This window comes from Gavia stellata, chromosome 35 (genome assembly GCF_030936135.1).
Source record: "Gavia stellata isolate bGavSte3 chromosome 35, bGavSte3.hap2, whole genome shotgun sequence".
In the NCBI taxonomy this organism is placed as follows: domain Eukaryota; kingdom Metazoa; phylum Chordata; class Aves; order Gaviiformes; family Gaviidae; genus Gavia; species Gavia stellata.
In genome coordinates, this window is record NC_082628.1 from 87,135 (window position 1) to 106,904 (window position 19,770).

Below are 19,770 nucleotides of genomic sequence, written 5' to 3' on the forward strand. Positions count from 1 at the left end.
CTCAAAACGTCCTCAGGTAGTGCTGATGGTTCGAGGCAGGCGTTACCCCGGGCATCTCAGTCGCTACTGGGGGATCTTACGGACGGGGAATAGGATCCATCACCTGCACGGCGTGGCAGATCCTTCACCCCAGAGACTTCACGGCTCTCCTGGAAACCTGCACGGAGGCACTTTTGTCACCATCAAGTCCAACTGCTTTCAATAACCCTTTGAATTGCTTCTGTCTCCTCCTTAGTGCACGTGGGGCTACACCAACGCCGGGGCAGCTACGGAGGCTGGGCAGGGGGATGCAGGGGCAGAAAACGAGGCAGCGGGTAGACATCGCTCAAAATACTCAGCAGAGATAGCTAAGTCTTTTTTTCTGTCCCTAAAACATGCAGAAAAGAATCCCACAGACCAAGCTAGTTAGCTATTTCTTTATCCAACGCCACTTCACTCCACGTTCTGCTCCAGCTTTATACAACTCAATCTGTATATAAAAGTTCCTGACGACCTTACACTCGCAAGGGAAGGATGGCACCGCAACCACACCCGCGCACACACAGCCAACACCATTTTCGGGGTGGGTGGAGAGGAGAAAAACGAAGTCACCACCTTTGTCTAACAGATGCGTAGTAATATTAAATGAAAGCTTAACAAATTCTCTTAAGAAAATCCCTCCCAGCCCTAGCCTACCACTCCATCAGCACAGTACATAGCGTATTTGAGACCTGCTCAGCTCAGCACGTGCCCGAGGGCCAGTTGGCTTTGTTGGGCCAGTTTAATTCATGTTCTCTTGCCAGCCTGCGAGCGTCACGGGAGCTGATGCCTCTCAGAAAAGCAGAGCACGCCTGTCACAGAAAAAGCTCTCACGCAGGTCTTAGGTCCCAACGGCAAATTTCTACTGAGAGCTACACGAGAGCACGACCTGGTAACTTCAAGCCTCAGAGCTTCAGCAATTAAGCAGCACGTTACCATCAATGGCCGTTTAGATGCCATCAGAGCAAGGCAGTCCCCTGCAAGAAAGACAGCCGAGTAACCAACAGCTCGGGGTCTTTCCAGAGGGTGCCCAGGAGTTTCCAGATCTCTGCTCGTGTCCTTGTGCTGGAAGTGAAGGGTCTTCATGTGCGATGAGAGGATCGTGGGTGTTCCTCATCCCAGCCCCTCCTATTTTAAGATGATGTGGTAGCTATCATTGGTTTCAGCTGCAAAAGAAGCAAAGTTCATGAGCCACCCGCAACAGGAAAGGAATCCGCTGGGTTGAGCGGATCTGACAGAAGAGCTCCCCAAGAAGTAGGAAGGGAAATACAAGACGGAGCCTGGGCATCCACGCACCTTTCATGGTGTCCAGAACGAAACAGGATTCGTCTTGGAAGTTCTGTATCATCTGAAAGAAGCCACGAAAGCCAGCTTAGTCTGAGCTGTATTTAAACACAGCAGCAGTGCTTCACAGCCTTAAGTGAAGGCTTTGTGTTCTGCTGTTCAGCAATGGGCATAGATTTAGAGTACCAAAAGGGTCAGAAGCTGTTCAGGCAGGAGCTTAGTGCTCTGGGAGGTAGGAAGGGCACCAGCCATAAATATTTATTCCTTCCTCCAGCTCTCCAGAACTGAAGGTCTGAACCAGCAAGCCGAGAGAGAAACCATGGCATTCCGGGATGCAGGTCTGAAAGCAAAGTCCTCCCACAGCAATTCCCCTCCCTGTTTTTTATAGCAAAGCTAGAAGAAATCCAAGCATCACGGAAGGTGTGCACGCAGCCTGGACTAGCTCAGGGAGAGCTCTTCACGCCTGATAAACCTCACGGGTTTAAGTGAGGTGCCCCCGGCAACAGAGCAGCGTCCCCAAGCACCAACATTCTTGGCTCTGCAGGCTTCCACAATTAACTCCGACCCTTTGGAAACCAGAGGCGACTGAGCAGGGCCCTTCCTGAAGACCAGCCCGGGGGACCCCTTCCCCAGGGTCCTGCCCAACCTCCACAGCAGAGCTCAGAGCACAGACATGAACCAGCTGAAGCAACCCAGCACAGGAGGTTGAAAATAAGGAGCACCCAGAGGCTGTTACCTCATCACTGATCAGCACGTGTATCCCTGTTGGCCCTTGCTTGTAAATCTGGCTGATCTGTTGGGAAGAGATGCTGAAGAGCTGGGCCAGCTTTTCCGTCAGTTCCACTGCCGTCAGTTCCTCCAGGTAAATAGCGTGGTACACTGCGAGGAGAAGAACTATTATAGCTAGACACCGAGCACAGCTTCGATGTCTACACCGCAGATGCAGAGATGCTTCAGCTAGTGCCACACACGCTAACCCAGGGAGCAGATGCTTAGAGGAGCACCGCAAACAGGCTGCTCTCTGCCCAGGAACATCACAGCCCCGTTGGGGAGGGACTGTGCACGGCCCCTCTATCGAGAGTTGCTTTTCAGCAGGTTAAACACCCGCTCTGCTGCGCCCGACTCAGGCGGCTATCATCTTTCCAAGCCCAAGCTGCTAAATCTACACGCGACTGCAGCGTGTCTCTGGTGTCTGTTCTTGCTACGCGGCTGCAGCGTGCCCTGAGCTACATCAGCATCAGCTCCACAGTAACCTGGCTGTCATCCATGTCCTGCAATGCTTGCCCTGTATTTATGCGGTCCTTGCCCCGAAAAGCTTCTATTTTGATTAGCATCAGCCGAGCAGCGTTTTGTACCATTCCTGGCAGTTTTCAATCCCAGCAGGATGGAAACACTGCCCTAGCGCCTCCCCAGAGCCCCCCCATTCCCCCACTCCCGCGAGGCAGGTCCTGGGGGGAAGCAAGAGGATCCGAATTGGAGCAGGGCAAGGAAAGGACGAGCTGTTTGCTTTTGCACTTGCCGCTCCAATCACAGAGGTGGATAAACTGGCGCCTGGCTGCTTCACAAATGTAGGTCACTCATTGTTGTCTGGGCAATGCTGGATTCTCGCAGGAGCTATCATTTGTCTGCTCCGAGCAGGCAACATGCCGACAGTCAGATTCTGCAGCCACCCATTTGGTGGACAAGGAGAAAAATCAGCTGGGTAGGACCAGGGCAAGTAAAAAGGGTTTGCCACAATCTTTCGGCACCCTTACCAAAGGGGAGCATGCACGGCCCCTCGGTTTGTGTACGGACCCTGCGTAAGGTTGCAGGTGAGCTTGCACATGAGCTCGCTGCCTCCTTGCAGCGAAGGGACAAGAATGACAGCAGCCAATATGAGGCGTAGCAGCTGAAAGCAAAAGCCACAGACCCTCTTGGAGCTGCTGTGCGGGCTCAGTGGGCTCTGGTAACACACGCAGCCCTGGCTGCGAGAGAGGCCTTCTGCCAGCCCAAAACCCGCAGGGCAGCAGTGTGGGGACGAAGGGATCGGAGGCAACTGGTGCTGAGCGCCTGTGGGCAGTGCCGGTGGGGCTGGAAACAGCCCCCACCGCATTTCTGTTTGCTGAACCCCCCGGCTGTTACTCTCCCCCCAGCCCTGTCAGCAGCAACCCAAGCCCACGTACCCCCAGCCAGGCCCTTACCAAAAAAAGTACTGGTTACTGTGTCCCCGTCCTCGTGTTTCTGCTGGAGGTCCCTCAGCTGCTGGGACTCCTGACACACGTAGATGGTCAGTCTGGGCCGCACCATCCTACGGACAGAGCAGCGAGTGAACGCCATCGGATTTGCTCAAGGTCACCTCCAGTTCCCGACACTTTGCCAGCGCTCTTCCCTCCCCAGTATCCTCAGAAGGAAAAGAGGAGAGCAATGAAATCATCTCAAAGCAAAACCATTGTGGTCGTCCCCACCTCGCTGATGCAGCAAAGGTTTTTATAAGAAGGGGACGAAGTCGGCATGGGGACACAGTGCCAGCTGGCTACCGAGCAGCTACATCAGACAGTCCGCTCCTGAGGACAGAGTGGCCACGGTTCAGCCCAAGCTCTGCTGGTAGCACGCACGCTCCTTCTCGTTCGGAGTCTCATTTTGCTGTGCAAAAGCCGGCAGCGTCTCCCGTCCTTTGTGCCCTTCTCCCCAGCACAGCACGACCACGTTTCCCCGCTATCTCCCGAGCCATCGGAGGCAGTACATTAACCCCCTGGAATGCTTCCCACCCATGCCAATGCCTCCCCAGATCTTCCCTCCGGGATACAGCCCACCCTGTGCCTCTCCACCTGGCTCCAGCTCAGACAGGAGGTCAGAGTAAACACCAGTCCCTGCTTCTTCAGGGAAAGGTGCAAAGAAATATTCCCTTTCTGGGAAGGTAATTCCACTGCGAGGCGGTTCAGAGGACGGACGGAACAAGTACTGTGTTGGCAGGACTTTCTGGCTGGTGGCTTGGTTCTCTGATGCTCAAAGAGTAAGATCATTCCTAACGCTTCTCTCCCACATGGATTTTCTTCCCCAAATTGTCTCTGGAGTGGTTACCCTGCTAGCTAAGTTATTAAATTTGACTGAAAGAGGTTCAGGAAGGCTAATGAAACTCTCTTCTCTCTAATAGCAAGAGCCAAGCAAACAGGCTAAAACAAATACAATTTACCTAACATCCACAATCAGCTTTTAAGCAAACAACATACCGTCCTTTTAATGCGTTGAAGAGCCTGATGCCGTCCGCAGGGCCGCAGATCTGGATAACATCTTCTCGGGTCAGCTTCAGTAAGTCTGCACCTACAGTTTTAAAAATCAAAAGGAGAGAAAGTCACACAATCCAGCCCAAAGTGTCCGGGACAGGGGCGCTCTGGGCACCGCAGCGGTGCCGGCTCCCGCTCGCAGAGCTCACCCCATTCCCGAATTGCTTCTGCCTTCTGCTAACAACCTCCCTCTGCTCCCCCCAGAAGGATGCTTGCAAGATTTTTTTTCCAGACTGGTTTTGCAAGAGTGTGTTTCGGTACCACCCTGTGTCCCGTATTATCATTTACAGCCGGCTATCCAGCGCCTCGGTGACCCTGGATAACGGAGGCCGTATCACCAGGGAAGGAGAGGAAAATAAATGCGAAGCATTTCTTTACGCACAGTGCTTTCCCCCAGATCAGCATTTCCCAGCTTGTTTTAAGATCGGAGGGTGCTGCGAGCTCTCAGACGAGAAACCACCCCAGTCCCCACTACTTTGCCAGTTGAGACCGAGGTGAGAAATGAAGAACACAGCTTTCAGGAAGCCAAGTTTTATTGTGTTACAAAAAATATGAGATTTTAAAAAACATTTATATTTGCAATGGTTAACAGGAAGATGACCTCAGGAGCAAGAGGAGGCAGAGCGACTCGGCACAGAGAAGGGGCAGACACAGAGGGGATGTCGTAACCTACCTGAGAAGTTTCTGAAAAGCCGAGAAAAAGTGGAGAAGCGGTTTCGGTGCAGCCACTGCTGGGCCTCCTGGGGTGTGCTGGTGGGCAAGAGGTTCTGCAACGTAGGAAAAGAAAGGTCACAGCCTCAGAGGTGACGTGGAAGCATTTCCACTGAGGAACGAGCACAGGTCAGCTCAGTCAGTGTTTATAATCACAGTCTTAAATCGAGACCCTAGTGAGCCAGGCTCACAGCACACGCTCAAATAAAGGCTGCAGACTGGCCAGGTTTTGATTTAAAAGCCTTCAGAGGGACAGAGAAAGAGGAAGGAAGCAAAGGGGAAAGCACAGTGAAGATCAAGGCAATATGTAAAGGTCACAGCGAGCTACAAAAAGCTTGCTCACAGCTCTGCATCGCTGTACTGGACATTTTTCACCCTGTCACCTCTTTTTCCAACTAGGAGTCAAAAAGAAGTTATAACTCCCCAAAGATGTTAAACTAGGGCAGTCTCTTCCCCAGCAAACTGCAGCCACCCAGGAACCCGCCCCCGCCCCATCCCCAAATCCCCGTTTTCTGACCTGTGCACCATCCTTACCACAAGCATAAGCTCTGAGGTGTGACTTACATCTGCGATCGGAGGGGGTGGCTCGGGCTGATGGTTTGGAGAGCCATTGCTAGGTTGTGGAAAAGAGCCAGACAGAGCAGAATACGAGGTTAGCGCCGCTCTTCCCCTTCCGGCACGGGATCCCGGCAGGGAGCAACCACCACCCTTTAAGTCCCATAACCAAGACCACCAAAACACAGGGACAGACAGCTACGCGGCTGCGGCAACACCGTCATTGTTGCAGTGCAGTACTTTGTGAGACCAAACGGCTTATGTTGGAGTATTAGCACGATGGGGAAAGGCACAGCGAAGCGGGCTGGAAGCTGCAGGCTTCTTGTGCAAGAGCCGAGCTTTGCTGCAGCCAGGAGAGGTAACAGCGCTCAGCTTCAAGGGCTTTAATTTGGTTTTCCCATACTGACATAGCCTCTTAGGCTGCTTCCACCCCCCTGTACATCCCGGAACCAGGTCCCTCCTTTCACTAGCGGTCACTGCCAGCTCAGACACATCAAACTCTTGTGCAAGGCAGAAATTGATAGCCAGCCAGCCTCTTCTCCGGACTTACCCTTCGCCAATGGAAAAACTGCTGTGGGAACTGTTGAAGCCAGGGGATGGCGCATTATTGACATACGTTATCTCTGGCCAGGGAGAACACTAGAAAGGAAAACCCAGAAGAGTCACAGGATTGCTTTGAACAAGCGCGCACATCTGCTCTGATCGGCACAGGTTAACAGCTATGTGCTGACCGACAACCGACTAGGAAACAGAATTAAAGTAGGGGATTAAAAGAAGCCATGCCAATTCACTGCAGACGGTCACAAAGCTCAGATTTAGCAATTCTTAATCTCAAAAGGCCAAAAGACACAAAATTCAAACGCAGTGAGATCTGGGATCTAAACCATCGCTCTGGCACTGGGCTGACACACACGGCACGCGCCAGCCTGGGCTCCTCCGTGAAGCAAGCCACCAGCGGACTGAGCCTGAATCGGGCACGGACGAGCATCCCCGAATTCACCGGGGCAGGATGAGGGCTCCCTCCCCCGGGCTGTTCAGCACTGACCCCTCAGACAATCGCATTTTAAGAGACTGACACTTTCCACCAGCACAGGGAGGAAACAAGGGGGTTTTCTGCCAGCTCCCAACCTCAGTGGCCAGTTGCCACAGGGGCAAAATGAAGCTTGCAGGGAGAGATTAAATTTAAAGATTAAAAATCTTTAATTGGATGATCTATTACAGTAGGGAAAACCCATCACGTTTCCAGGCACAAGAGCCCTTTTTCAGATCTAGAAAGAAACACCTCCTCTGCCTACAAAATTTATCTTGCTTTTGTCTTGCTGCTATTAACAACTTGGCCAAACGTTTCATGGCAGAACAGCCAGTTCCTTGCCACCTGCGAGCGAGGTAAGCCAGGTTTTATTAAAACAATGATGCCCAGCGCTGCGTGAAAGAGCATCCCACCTCTGTGAGTATCGTAGTTTCATAGGAAGGCTGGTATTTCTCTTTTTCATGAGGTGTTCGCTTCTCCATCTTTTCCCTGTCAGTCTTCTGCTTCCGATCAGCTCCTTTGGGCTGGAAAGGAGATATTCCTGTTAGAAGAGCAGCGTGGAAAAGCGGCAGCAGACAGCTGGATAGATGTGCAAGAAATACAAGAACCTGAAAAGGTGACTCATCCTTCTATTTACCTACTTGTTGCTTTACAGAGGGAAAAGGAAGAAGGCTGGGACGATCTGCACAGAGAATTAACTACGGCAACAGCATCACGTCTGTAACAACCCCAATATCCTGATCTACACACACGCCCCTAAAACGGGGCCCGGAATATCTGAACAAGGAGGTGAAACGTTTTTCGGAAGAAACTCCCCCTGACAGCATACGTTGGCTCTAAGGAGACAAAGGCCAGTTTCTGCTGTCACATATCCGAGCTGTGTCTTCTGCACCTTCATCAACCCCTTTGAAAGGCGGCATTTCAGCAGCACAAACTGCACCAGAACACGAGAGAGCTCAGTTATGCCCTTGCCTTTGCCGCAACCTTGAAAAACCATGCACTTTCTCATACGCAAGATTAAGATGATTCTACTTGCTGCCTTTATGAAATGCCCAAAGCCCTGGGAAAGCAGGAAGTAAGAGAGCGCCGTTATAACCACCAAAGCTATCCCGGTGCTCTCCTCGGCAGAACCCTAAAGAAATTCCCTTAAAACTTGGCTGTGCGCAGGCTCTGCCTTGGCTCCTCTGCCTGCACTCACAAGTGAAAGGAATTTGGCCTTGGTGGACCAACCCAGCTGCCTGCCAACACGCAGACGCCTCCCAAGTGGATGAGCAGCATGCACGGCACCGGCGGGGAAGCTTTAGGACTACAAATACAGCCAGGTACCACAGCCTTCCCACTCCCCCAAGCTCCAAATCTCTTTTCCTCTGGACAGCAAAGCTGAGACCTGAACAAGCTACGCTCTGAGCTGGGCGAGGAGGTGCTGGTTAGTTGGGGATTGATTAGCCAGTTCCTGCTGTGAAAATCTAATGGTTGCTCTTATCTTTCCATGGTCAGCGCTGCTGCTTCTGGCAGCTAGAAAGGATCTGTGCTCCAGACACCAACAAGTGTGGGTAAGGGGCTCTCGGCAGCTATTTTGAAAGCACTGATATGCTCCCAGCTTTAAGGGCAGAGGGGGGAGAAAGGAAAGAGCAGGGCAGGAGCCCCAATCACGTTAACCCACAAAGGACACCCTGAGGCAAACAGATTGCACGCAGGCACAGGGAAACACGCATGCGGTGTTGAGTCTGCTGCCTAAACAGCAGCCCTGACCCCAGGACAGCGGCTGCGTCAAACGAGCAGGAGGTAAGGCTGAGACCATCAGAGACCATCCTCTGCTGGGAGACCGTGCCCTGAAGCCACAGCTTCCCTGCTTTGGGTTTTCCTGGTTCAAGCTTATCAGAGCCAAAAAACCCCAACCCATCCCCTGGCACAAAGAGCTGAAGCTCAGTAGAAACACAGCGCCAGATGCCTCGCAATCTCACTACCCCTCCGTGTGCTTGTTTGCGACCAACCTTATCCCTTAACTCCCTACTCCGCAGCCATCCGCTTAGGCTATTTGCATCAAGATACCAGCCAGAGCTCAAACAAGCCCTAACAAATCACACCCCTGCCCTCGAAACGTTATAATCCAAATAGGCGAAAGAGGAGAAAGAGAAGGGGAAAGATGCCAAGTCAACAGCAGCAGGGCACGCTGCCCGATATCCCGCAGCAACTTCACGGCAGAACTGCAAAGCAGCACAGGCGCCCGGCCAGGCCACCGACCCCGCTGCACACCAAGTGCCCCTAAAGGGAGAAGAAGAGAGCAGCCACGGCCAAGATTTTGCGGGGTGTTACCGGGAGGATGGGGTAACGGAGGCAACTTCAGCATACCAGACAGCATGGGCATGGCGTGCCCCCGCTTATTCCCTGCAGAGCCACCCCCGTGGCATGACCCTTCTCGGCCACCCGCGCCATCACGCTGCTGCGGCTGCCACCGCCCGGTTGTGACTTTGGGTTTCTGCAAATGATTCGCCACAGGGACCTGACGCCTGTGCCGCTGGAGAGGCTGGATCCAGATGGACCATCAGATGCAGGTAATAATATAGCCAGAAGTTTAGACAGACACCAAAGCTCCTTGGAGGATCTCCCAAGCTGATAAGACTCAAGACTGAACGTGGGAGGTTTCAGACAGAGACAACACAACCCACGTTCCCCCTGTATATTGTTCTTGGCTTACTGGTTTTGTAGCCTCAATGGCATCCAGACTCGACTGACAGAGCGGAACCAGGGAGAGAACAGCAACACAAGACCAGAAGGACCGACAGGCCCTTTTGCAGGCAAGCTTGGCCACGGTCCTGCACCCGTGGCGTTCGCTGGGGCTGCAGCGTGAACTGGGACTGACTCCCAGTTTGTTTCCTAGCAGGGGAAGGACACATCGGACGAGCGTCTGCCCCACAGGCCGAGGTACCTTGAAGACCTTGATCTGGCAGCTGGCAGAGTGCAGGTGCTCCGTGTACTCCCCGTTCTCATTCTCCTTAAACGTGTCTATCTGGACCCGAAAAGGTACTCCCTTCTCTCCTCCATGCTTCCGCATGGTGAACTCTGTGCTGATACAGTGAACCTGGGGGAAGGCAAGGCATCCTGCGGTTAGTAATTCTGCCGTGTCTGACTGACCACGAACTTCCCATTCCCCTCGTGGGAGCCAGGACAGCGCTCATGTAAAGGGCAGCCCGGTGAGAAGGGTGAAATACAGAGCTGGGATGGAACCACACCGGGTACCCCCCAGCGTTAAGGAGTTAAGGGGATGCCGCAGCAGAGGCAGAGCCGCATTCTTCCAACGAGTTTTGCAACCTCTCAATGTTACAAGCAATCAGGATCAGCAGGGCAGAGAGTTCGGCTGCACCAGCCTCCAGGCGCTGCAGCCTGTTTATCCTAGGCGGGAGGGCCAGATTTCCAAGAGGTGTTTTAGGTTTAGGCAGCTGGCGAGATCTGCAAAAGCATCTAAGCAAGGTGGAGACGCAAATCACAAAACCAGCGGGACCTAAACCACCACAAAAACATGTAAAACAACTTATTGGTGGTCAGCTGCGTCTGTGCCTCGCTAGAGTGTGAACCGCTGCTCTCTTGCACTGCTTGAGGCAGGAGGTAGGGTGTATTTTAGTTGACATCCTTCTACCACCGTAGCATCTGGCTGCTATTTCAGAGCTCTGAACCAAAAAAGCATCTTTTTCCCCCTTGGAAAACTTTTATTTTTTCCCCAGGCCCCCGCAACAGGAATTTCCCCAGTTCTCCTCTTTTACCTGGATAAACACAGAAGTCCTCTTTGAAGGATCCCATAGAAACTCCACTGTATTGAGCTGGGTTGGGTTTGCTCTGGGGTCAATGATGCCCACGGACATTGGGATATCTATAGGGGCACATACGGAGAACAAGCTGCTGTTTGTAGTAGAAGGAGAAGGAGGAGATTCACAGGGAACATATGGAAGAACCAGCCATGTCTCTCAAAGTGCAGAATCGTGACAGCACTTTGTCCCGTAGAGTCAAGGGACCGGGAGCCCGGCTGGCGGCACTTCAGGCACCCACATCTCCAGCCCTGGCCAGGGTGCTGCCACGGGCACTCACCGATGTCCAGTATCCTGTCCCCAGGCCTGTTCCACCGCCAGCCCTCCAGCTGCTGATGCTCTGTGTACTGCAGCCGCCGGTCATGAAACACCACTCGGAATATGCTCTAGAGGGGAGAAACAGTCAGTGCCTGGAGCTGCCCCAGGAAACCTGACAGTCTTGAAGCTGCGAGGCATTTCCCAGTCACAGAGGGGAGCAGAGGGGCCTGAAGGCTTCATGAAGGAGCCAAAGCAATAAAAGAAAGCCCAGACGGACCCTTGCGACAGAAGCATGAAGGCGACAGCTTATCCTTCCCAAACACTAAGTGATCAGCAATCGCCTCTTGGCTTGACCCCAGGCCCCACGAGACTGGTTGGACACCCCCAGCCAGGCTGGTCTAAGCAAGGTGGGAGAAGGGGAAAGGGAAAACAACCCCCCAACCAAGCCAGACCCATCCCACACACGCTGCTGCAGGAACGCAGGACAAGGCCTCGCTCGCTGCTCCAGGGGATGGCCCCAGCTGGACACACGTACCCACGCTCTCCGCTTACCTTTACCAGTTTCCCATTTATCTCCGGCAGCTCCCCGATTTTCCTGTTGTCCAGCATCCGGATTTCATAGGACTGCCCTGAGGGAAAGACGACAAGGGCATCTTGCGGTTAGTCGGGGATGGACCTTGGCTGCTGCCCCTCCTCTGGCATTTTGACATCTTTTTCTGCCACACTAGATGTGCCACTTGATCTTCTTGCTGTGTTTTAGTGGGGAGGTCATATGAGCAGGAGCCATTAGAGCCACAGCTCTAACACCCCTCTCCAGGAACAGATAATCCCCCCTCTTCCTGCAGCAGTACTTTCCAGGAATTACCCTTATTAACCCAAGACCAAGAACAGGGAAGAAATTGATTACACAAGCTTCATCTGGCTTTGGTCACCAGCCCTGATCTTCCAGTTCTACTTGAAAGCAGCGGGTACAGCCTGAACCTGTAAAACACACCCGCTGCAGAGCACCCCAGCGCAGATACACCAGTTAACCGCCTCACATCGCACAGATTTTAATTAGGTTAAGTCCTACAGGCAATTCACGCCACCGCCGTAAGCAGAGAGCAGGCAGCAAAGCGAAGGAAGTGCGCTTCCAAACAGGAGCAATCTGGGGTTTACTATCCAGGCGCTTCCCATTCCCAAGAGGAAATTTCCAAAGGCAGAATTTTATTTTTCAGGGTGTTTACATGGGGCGCACGCGGCCCACGGAGCTTCTCTCACCTTGGTTGAGATAGGTGAGTGTCTCGTCGTGGAGCTTCACGGCGGGGGAAGTGGCGGCACACAGCACGTACTGGAAAGGCAGAATTTTGTTCTCGTTTTCAGGAGGCAAACTCGATTCTTCCTGCTTGAAGATGGGCAGGGCAAGGACGTCGCTGCGAAGAGATTTGTCAGACAGATTCATTTCAGCTCTGGCTAGAGAGATGATGCGTTTGTTATTTAGTTCCTCCTCCTAGGAAGAGCTTTGAGGTTTTTTTTAGTTAAAAAAACCCACCAACATACCCTGAGATCTCTCTGCAGAACTGCAAAGGAGCATTAAAGCAGACCGAGTAGTCTGAGAAGAGGACCTGACACCCGCTCATGCTAAAGCTTTTTTCAAGTTAGCCTCCCTATCCACCCAAAACCCACACATTTCTTGCTTCAAAGCTAAGAGACAACAGAGTTCGTGTTTCAGACCGAAGCCCGGCTGCTCCAGCAGCGCGACTCCTGCGCCACTTGTGCCTCAGTGCAGAGCTGCTGCAAAGACAGATGCGTGCAGAACAACGTCCGTGTTGTGCCGATAAAGGCCCATCCTCTTCCTCGTGGTACCAGCCTGCTCACCTCTGCCAGCAAACCGGCCCCTAACCCTTTCCCCTGCTCCAAGCAGAGCGGCCAGGGGCTCCTTTACCTGCCAGGAGAGGCTTGGCAGGAATTCGAAGTCTTGCTCGGGTCAAGATCGTCAATTTTTTCGCCGTGGCCTCCCCTGTACTTACAGAAGCCCCCCACCGCCCCAGCGAACAGGGGTGTCAGCCAAAGCGGAGGCAGAGACCTCGGGGCACATCGGACCCGGGGGGGACACGTGCTCAGAGCACCAAACCCTCCATCCCACAGCCGTAACCTGCTGCACGATGCACACAAACATCTCGGTGGAGCAAATCCTGCAGGCTCCAACACGGAAAGAGCCCTTCCAGCACGAAGGCAGCAGGAGATGGACCCTCAGCTTTCCCCAAACTCATCGACAAGCCCCCAGACCCAAGAGCCCTTTGGTGCTGGGCACCACGCAACCAGCCAGCCCTGGCCCAAACCCAGAGCTTGGGATGCCCACGGAGGTCAGCAGATGCTGCACGTCACGGGCGGCACAGCTCACGCTGTGGGTCGCCATGCCACGGGACGTGGGAGAAACCAGTCCCAGGTTTCTGAGACAAGCGCAGGCACCTCTTTTATACCTTACAGGTCTGCCCCTTGCCAAAAGCCGCCACGACTCCTGCGCAGCCACAACTCCGGCCCAGTCTATGTTTAAACGACAGGAGGAACTGCCCTGGGGAGCCGTCAGGATGGCTTCACCGCAAACCATTAACCTGCAACAGCCCAAGCACCTTCCTGGCTATCAGATTATAGGAGATGAGTTATATGGGAGCTCCACGCCGTGCCACAGAGCAGCACGGAGCTGCTCCAGCTGGCATGAGCTTGGGTTTGTCATCCTTCTGGACGCTGTTACGCTGCTCTCGGCGCTGGCTGGGAAAAGCGAGGGTGTTCAAGCCCCGTGCTACCAAGTTTTCCCAGGAGAAGGATGTCTTCAAGTCCTTGTGATTATGCAAAACGCTCACTGTCTCCACTCCCCTGCGATCACAGACACTTTTTTACACTCAGAAGGCCACGTGACAACAAGAACTTGCTGAATAACGTTAATTTAAAAAGCCACCAGCGATACCCCTGAGCCTATGGACATGTATTTAATAGAAATTGTTTCAGAAGCTGACTCTTGGCAGTTGTTTTGAGCTGTAACAATGGCCAAGAGTGATTACTCCGTGGTACATAAACCAGAACATCCTCCCACCCATCCCCACGAGGAGAGCCTGGAGCAAAAGCAGAGCCCAAAGCAAACGCACTCAAGCGGCACGGACGTGACTGCAGAGCTGCGGATCCATGGCCAGGGCCACCCAGCACCATCCCACTGCCCCAGGTGAAAGGCAGCGTGGGGACAGAGCTACTCGGGTCCCTTCGAAGGGCAGCAGCAAAGCACTAAGCCCTGATGAAGAGTCAGGTCGCCTGCCCCTCCCGTTACAGGCCTTGGGCTCACGGGAGTACAATGAAGAAGGAGTTAAATCAGCTTTTTTTTCCCTTTAGTTGAACATTAAAAACCTATCCCAAGGAAAAACTGGACTTATCTGGCCAAATACCAGCTCCCACCCTAACAGGGCTTTAACCCGTCGGTCTCAAGAGATCAAATATCCACCCTTCCTCGAGCGCTGTGCAAGTAACACCCATCACTGCTGCCCAAACCCGAACAGGAGAGCCCTTCCCTGCCCAAATCCCAATTTATCAGACATTACACAGAGCTGTGCGGATGCCCGGATCTCAGCATCGACGATGCATCAAGGCGCGTGTACACAATTAGGCAAATAACACAACCCGGAGGACAAACTTCCCTGCAGCTCCATCTCATTAGCTGAGGAATGGTGTTTCCTCCCGCAGGATTTCTCGCCCGAGCAGGCTGCCGAGGCAGGACGGAGCACGGATGTTACCGATCCCCGTAAGAAGGCGTGAAGACGGGGAAGACCAGCACTAACCTGCTGTGCCCAGACAGATGGGAAAATTAATTTAAAGGCTACACCCTGCACAAATTATCCCGGCAGCCGGAGGAACGCAGGATGCACTTCTGCACGCATGAGCGCTCGTTTTCCTCATAGGCTTTGACACGGCAATGCTTCAATCCCACTTCTGCAGCCTCGGGGCACCCCGGGTTTTGCTCTTGCCTTTGCTTTGCCTCGCACAAAAACAGTCTGGGTGAGAAAGAGGCAAAGCTCTGTGACCCCACACGGAGAGGCAGCACATCGCCGTCATCCCAGCTTTCACTCACTGCTCCCCGTGCACACGGAGCTCTCACGCGATGCTGGACCCACATTACGCAGCACAGAGGTCTGCTGTAACATCACAAGCGGCTTTTCAGGGCTCCAGAAGCTCCACACGACCACTAACGCTGCTCGGAAGCCTGCCAAGAGGAAGGGCAGAGCCATCCCTGTGAAACCTCCCCAAATCCAGCCTCCAGATTTGTGTTCACTAAGACCCCGCAAAACCACAATCCGAAACCCACATTTTACTGTGAGCTGCAAAAGGGGAAAAAACTTAGGGTAGTCGCATCCCTGTAACAAGAGTCCAACCCAATTAATCAGGAATAATCATCAAGCAAATGACAGTTTGCTTTTACAAGCAGCTATTGGGGAAGCACAGAGCTGCTTTCGGTGCAACTCTGCACACACGGACAGGTTGGCAGAGCATTGCCACGACACCCCTGCCTGCCGGGAGCGATCCTTCGCCGTCGCAACGGCCACGGGTTTTGCCAAGAGCCCCTCGGCTGTGACCTCCGGTCTCTCGGACGCTGTTAGGTGTCTGCGCTATAGGACCCAGGTAATAGGGTCTGCGTTACGCGCTGCAGGGCGCAATAAAAAATTAAATATTTATAGAGACAACACGGTTATAAAACAGCAGGGGAAAGCTCGGCAGCTCCTGGGCCTGGCATCTTCACGGCATCTCCAGAGGACGGCAACCTCAGCCACCTGCAAACGGCAGCAGAACACCGCAGCCACGGCCGATGCAAGGCGATTCACGGCAGCACAGAAAGCACTTTGTTATTTCACCTCCTGCTAGCCTCCCACCCTGCCATCGCCCACCGAGTTCAAGAGCAGTCATTTTGGGGGTTGTTTGGGGCCGGCCAGGAAGCCGCGAGTCCTTCAGGTACTGACATCCCATGAGCAGCCGCCTGCGACGTCCCCGCGATGCCCAGCGTGGCCAAACCCCGCAGCCATCAGCGGATTTTTCTTTAGACAAACCCACGCACGGTCCTGCCTGCTCCAAAGGCACCTGGAGAAGTTCCTGCAACTCCTGGGGACACACCTCCCTTTAAAAAAACAGTATTTCACTGTGCCATTTAACATGTTTTTAGGGAAAGACTCTTCACTTAAGGCCTCTGGTTCTGGGGTGGGAGAGAATCCCCTGGAAAAGAGGGAAAATAATAATTCCAGAAAAACTCTGCGGATGGAAGCATTCAGCCAATGCTCCGTTATCACCTCCAAAGCCTCCTCTGCCCTCCTAAAAATCTAATTCCAGGGAACAACAGCAACACCAAGAATTGAGGTTCGTTAACAAACGCAAAGCACGATCCTACTGTGCAACTCAAACGAGAAAAAGCTTCCAGCCAAGCGACAACCCTCATCATCCACCACCTACCAGCGCTCGTTCCCAAGGCAGTAATGTGCCTCTTCCATAGGGAGAAGGGATGAAAGCGGAAAACCCCCACGGGGCAAGCACAGAAAAGCCACAAACACACTCAAAACCCGAGGTGCCTGTTGAAACCTTTCCCCCCTTCCCGTGACACGGAGCGAAAATGTCAGATGTCAGGACAGGAAGGTCGGCGCGCTCACCTACGGGGGCACACGCTCTATTTACGGGCAGCGTAGGTCAAGAAAAGTCTCCGAAAAAGAGAGTCGGATTTCAGACGGCCGAGCGAGCCCTGCGGGGAGCGCAGCTCGGGCTCAGAGCAGCGGCATAACCGCTGCGTCGCCAACACGGAGCTCAAAGCCCTTTTGCACCGGCGTGGAAAAGCTTTGCAGCCGGTTTGGTGCACGGCACAGGGACGTGCAGAGCTGCGGCCTCAGGAAACCTCCGCTCAAACCTTCGGCGCTGAAAAACAGTGCCCAGCTGGGTCAGCTGTGGTAGGTAAAGGATGTAAATGCTTTGAAGCTCGCAGCTGCAAGATTTCCTTCTGCAATTAAAACTTTGAGACACAGTCAATGGGTTTTAGCTCAACGAAGGCAAGTCTAGACATTAAGATGATCCACGACACCTTTGCTCGCCCTCTCTGAGGGGGGAGTGTTTGTGCACAGGACCCCTCGCCCAAAAGGAAGGGGAAAGGTGTGGAAAAGGAGCTTTGAAGCTTCATGACTCCCCCCAAAAGCAAAGCTGGACCCTCCCCTGCACACATTGGAAACTCCCTCCCTCCCTCCCCAGCAAAGGCCACAAAGGAGGAATCCCCCCTCCGAAGAGCTGCTGGTCACAGCGCTCGGTGTTGCTACGGCCGGGAGAGGCGACGGAGGCGCTCCCTCCGAGCTCACACACCTTTGGGACTGTTTTTTTCCAAGCACTCCAATTAAACAAACCCCAAAGGTTGTGACAGATCCTAACAGCGGTCAGGGACAACTTTGGGGAGGTGCTGGCTCTCCTCGTCCCTGGAAGGAAGGAGAGACGGTAGCTGGATGGGAAGAGCTGCTCTTCCACTTCCCCTGGATAAGGGCAGCGGGCTGGAAGTTGCTTCCCAGCCTGTTTTACCGCGAGCAGTCACCGGCGAGTCATTTTTCATTCTGACTTCTACCATTTCCAATTGCAGCCCCCTCAGAAAGCCCCAGTCTTGCGTCAAGGTGTCCTCCTGTGGCATCCTCCTCCTGGATAGCTCAACCTCAGCCCCGATCTCCGGACTCTTCTTCGCCGCCCGCCCGCGTGCCCAACTCCTGCCTCAGGTCTGCGGGGAGGGATCCATCTCATCCTCCCTCCTCATGTCCAGCCGAGGGGGATCCCAGGAGGAGAACAAGCGGAACGAAGTCGCATTTGAACTAATAAAGCTCTCACTCCAGATTACACCAAGGCAGCTCTCTCGCAGATGGCACTGGATCTGCACTGACCCACGACGGAGCTAATTAATCAAGGACAGAGGTTGGGAAGCGACTCGGCAGACCCTGTCCAGTCCAACACCTCATCCACCGGCTGCGCTTCCCCGTTATAACTGACGCAGCCAGAAACGAGGCGTTACCAGGTCTTGAACAGCGAGCACGACGCAGCACTTTGGCCTCACCGCTGCACGGAGGCTTGGCCGAGCGGCTGGATGCCAGTGCCAGGATCAGGAGGGCAGAGTGGTGAAGCAAGCTGGGACCCATCTCTGGAGCAACCACGTACTTGTGCAATACGGTTTGAGCATCCGACGCGACGAGGTCCCGATCCGTTCGCTGCACTCGTGCACGGGGTGTTTGACCCCGTGGGGGTCCTGCTCCTCTCCTCTGCTCCTGGTTTTGCTCAGTCAGAAGGCCAGAGCTAGTCTGACCCAAAAAAAAACATGCCGATGTTCTTCTGGGAGGGCAATTAATTAGGGCGAAGTACTGCTCCCAGGGCGATTACCGTACGGGGCGATTACCGTACGCTGCACAAAACCAAAGCAACCGGCCACGGGCTCTTCTAACCAGCAGCGGAGGAGAAGCGTGGGACTAACGCTGGATGATTTAGCTGCAGTTTGAGAACATCAGGAGGCCAAAGACCAAGAGCGGCACAGGGGCTGCACAGCCCCACGCCCTCGAGCACACCCACTCTCCGAAACCGCTGCCCGCCGAGCCCCCAAAGCCCCGACCGGCCGACGGGCTCTTTGCAGCAGCGACTCCATCCCAACTTGAAGTGGCCACCACCACATCCCAGGGCTGGTGCCGGGGCTGAGGGCCCGGCTCCCTCCTGAACCGTCCCCTGGTGTGACGCCGCGGCCGCCAAACGTGCTGGCGAGCAGCTCGGTCCCCCATCTTTAGGTGCATTTTGGGGCTCCTCAGCCCTCCCCGAGCCCCCCGGGGTGGCCAGCCCCTCTCCCAGGCATGGGATGGACCCTTCAGGGTGGCGGGAGCAGCCGGAGCCGCCCACCTACCTCATGCTGTAGGCCCCAGCGCCCAGCTCCTGGCCGATGCCCGACAGGCTGGCGTCGAAGTCCTGCACCAGCCCGGACTCGATCACCTCGTCCGCCAGCGGCAGCTTCAGCGCCCAGGCCATCCTCACCCACAGGCACGGGGCGCGAGCCCCGGGCGAGGGGGCCGCGTCCCCCGTGGGGGAGGGCAGCGGGGGGCTCCTCGGCGGGTGCCCCGGCGCGTCACCCCTCTCGGCGGAGAGGTAAGCTCGCTCCCCGACGGGCCTCAGCTGCGCTCCCCCCTTCTCCTGGGGGCACCCAGCCCCCCCAACGCCCCTTGGGGGACCCTCTCCTGGGGTGGCTAACTTGGGGACTCCCAAGACCCCCCCCAAACCCACAGCCACCTCCCCAGGCTGCTGCACCCCCCCCAAAACCCTTCAGACCCCCTTCCAAGGGGCTGTGCGAGCCCCAAACACCCCCAGGCCTACAGACACCCCCGAGGGGGCCCCGCTCTCTGGGGACCCCCACCCCCCTTAGCCCCCCTCCCAAGGGACTGCACCCCCGGGGGACCCCACTGACCTCCCCCCACGAGGGGCTGCACCCCAGGGGACCCCCCGGCCCTACAACCCCCCCAAAGCCCTACGGCTCCCCCCAAGGGGCTGCCCCCCGCGGGGCCCCTCCAGGCCCTGCCGACCCCCACGGGGCCGCCCTGGCCCCAGACCCCCCTCAAAGGCCAACCTCCCCCCAGGGGCTGCCCGCGGCCGCCCCCAAGGCCCCGCGCTACCCCCAGGGCCGCCTTCCCGAGGGGCTGCACCCGCCGGGCCCCGCTGCAGGCCCCCCCCCCCGGTCCCGCCGCGCCCGCGTCCGCGCCCGCCCCGCCGAGGGCCCCGGGCCGCGGCCCCCGCAAGATGGAGGCGGCGGCGCCGCGGACCCGCCGCCCCCGCCGCCAGCGGGGAGGCGGCC

General features: G+C 55.2%; 1 protein-coding gene across 3 annotated transcripts; it reads right to left on the reverse strand.

Annotated features, from left to right (window-relative positions):
* Positions 1–400: 400 nt before the first annotated feature.
* TFCP2 (transcription factor CP2) lies at positions 401–18,964 on the reverse strand. Of its 3 annotated transcripts, none has more exons than XM_059832578.1 (15): positions 18,832–18,964; positions 12,183–12,334; positions 11,475–11,551; positions 10,945–11,050; positions 10,623–10,729; positions 9,791–9,943; positions 7,275–7,385; positions 6,382–6,470; positions 5,841–5,889; positions 5,239–5,332; positions 4,512–4,602; positions 3,483–3,589; positions 2,039–2,181; positions 1,315–1,366; positions 401–1,184 (listed from the first exon to the last, which is right to left on the reverse strand). In XM_059832578.1, exons 1-15 carry the CDS (start codon positions 18,951–18,953, stop codon positions 1,147–1,149), a joined length of 1,491 nt encoding a protein of 496 aa, XP_059688561.1. In that variant the 5' UTR covers positions 18,954–18,964; the 3' UTR covers positions 401–1,146. The 3 variants fall into 3 exon arrangements, with proteins under 3 accessions (XP_059688561.1, XP_059688560.1, XP_059688562.1); XM_059832577.1 differs by having other exon boundaries at positions 5,811–5,889; XM_059832579.1 differs by lacking the exon at positions 9,791–9,943.
* Between the last annotated feature and the right edge of the window lie 806 nt (positions 18,965–19,770).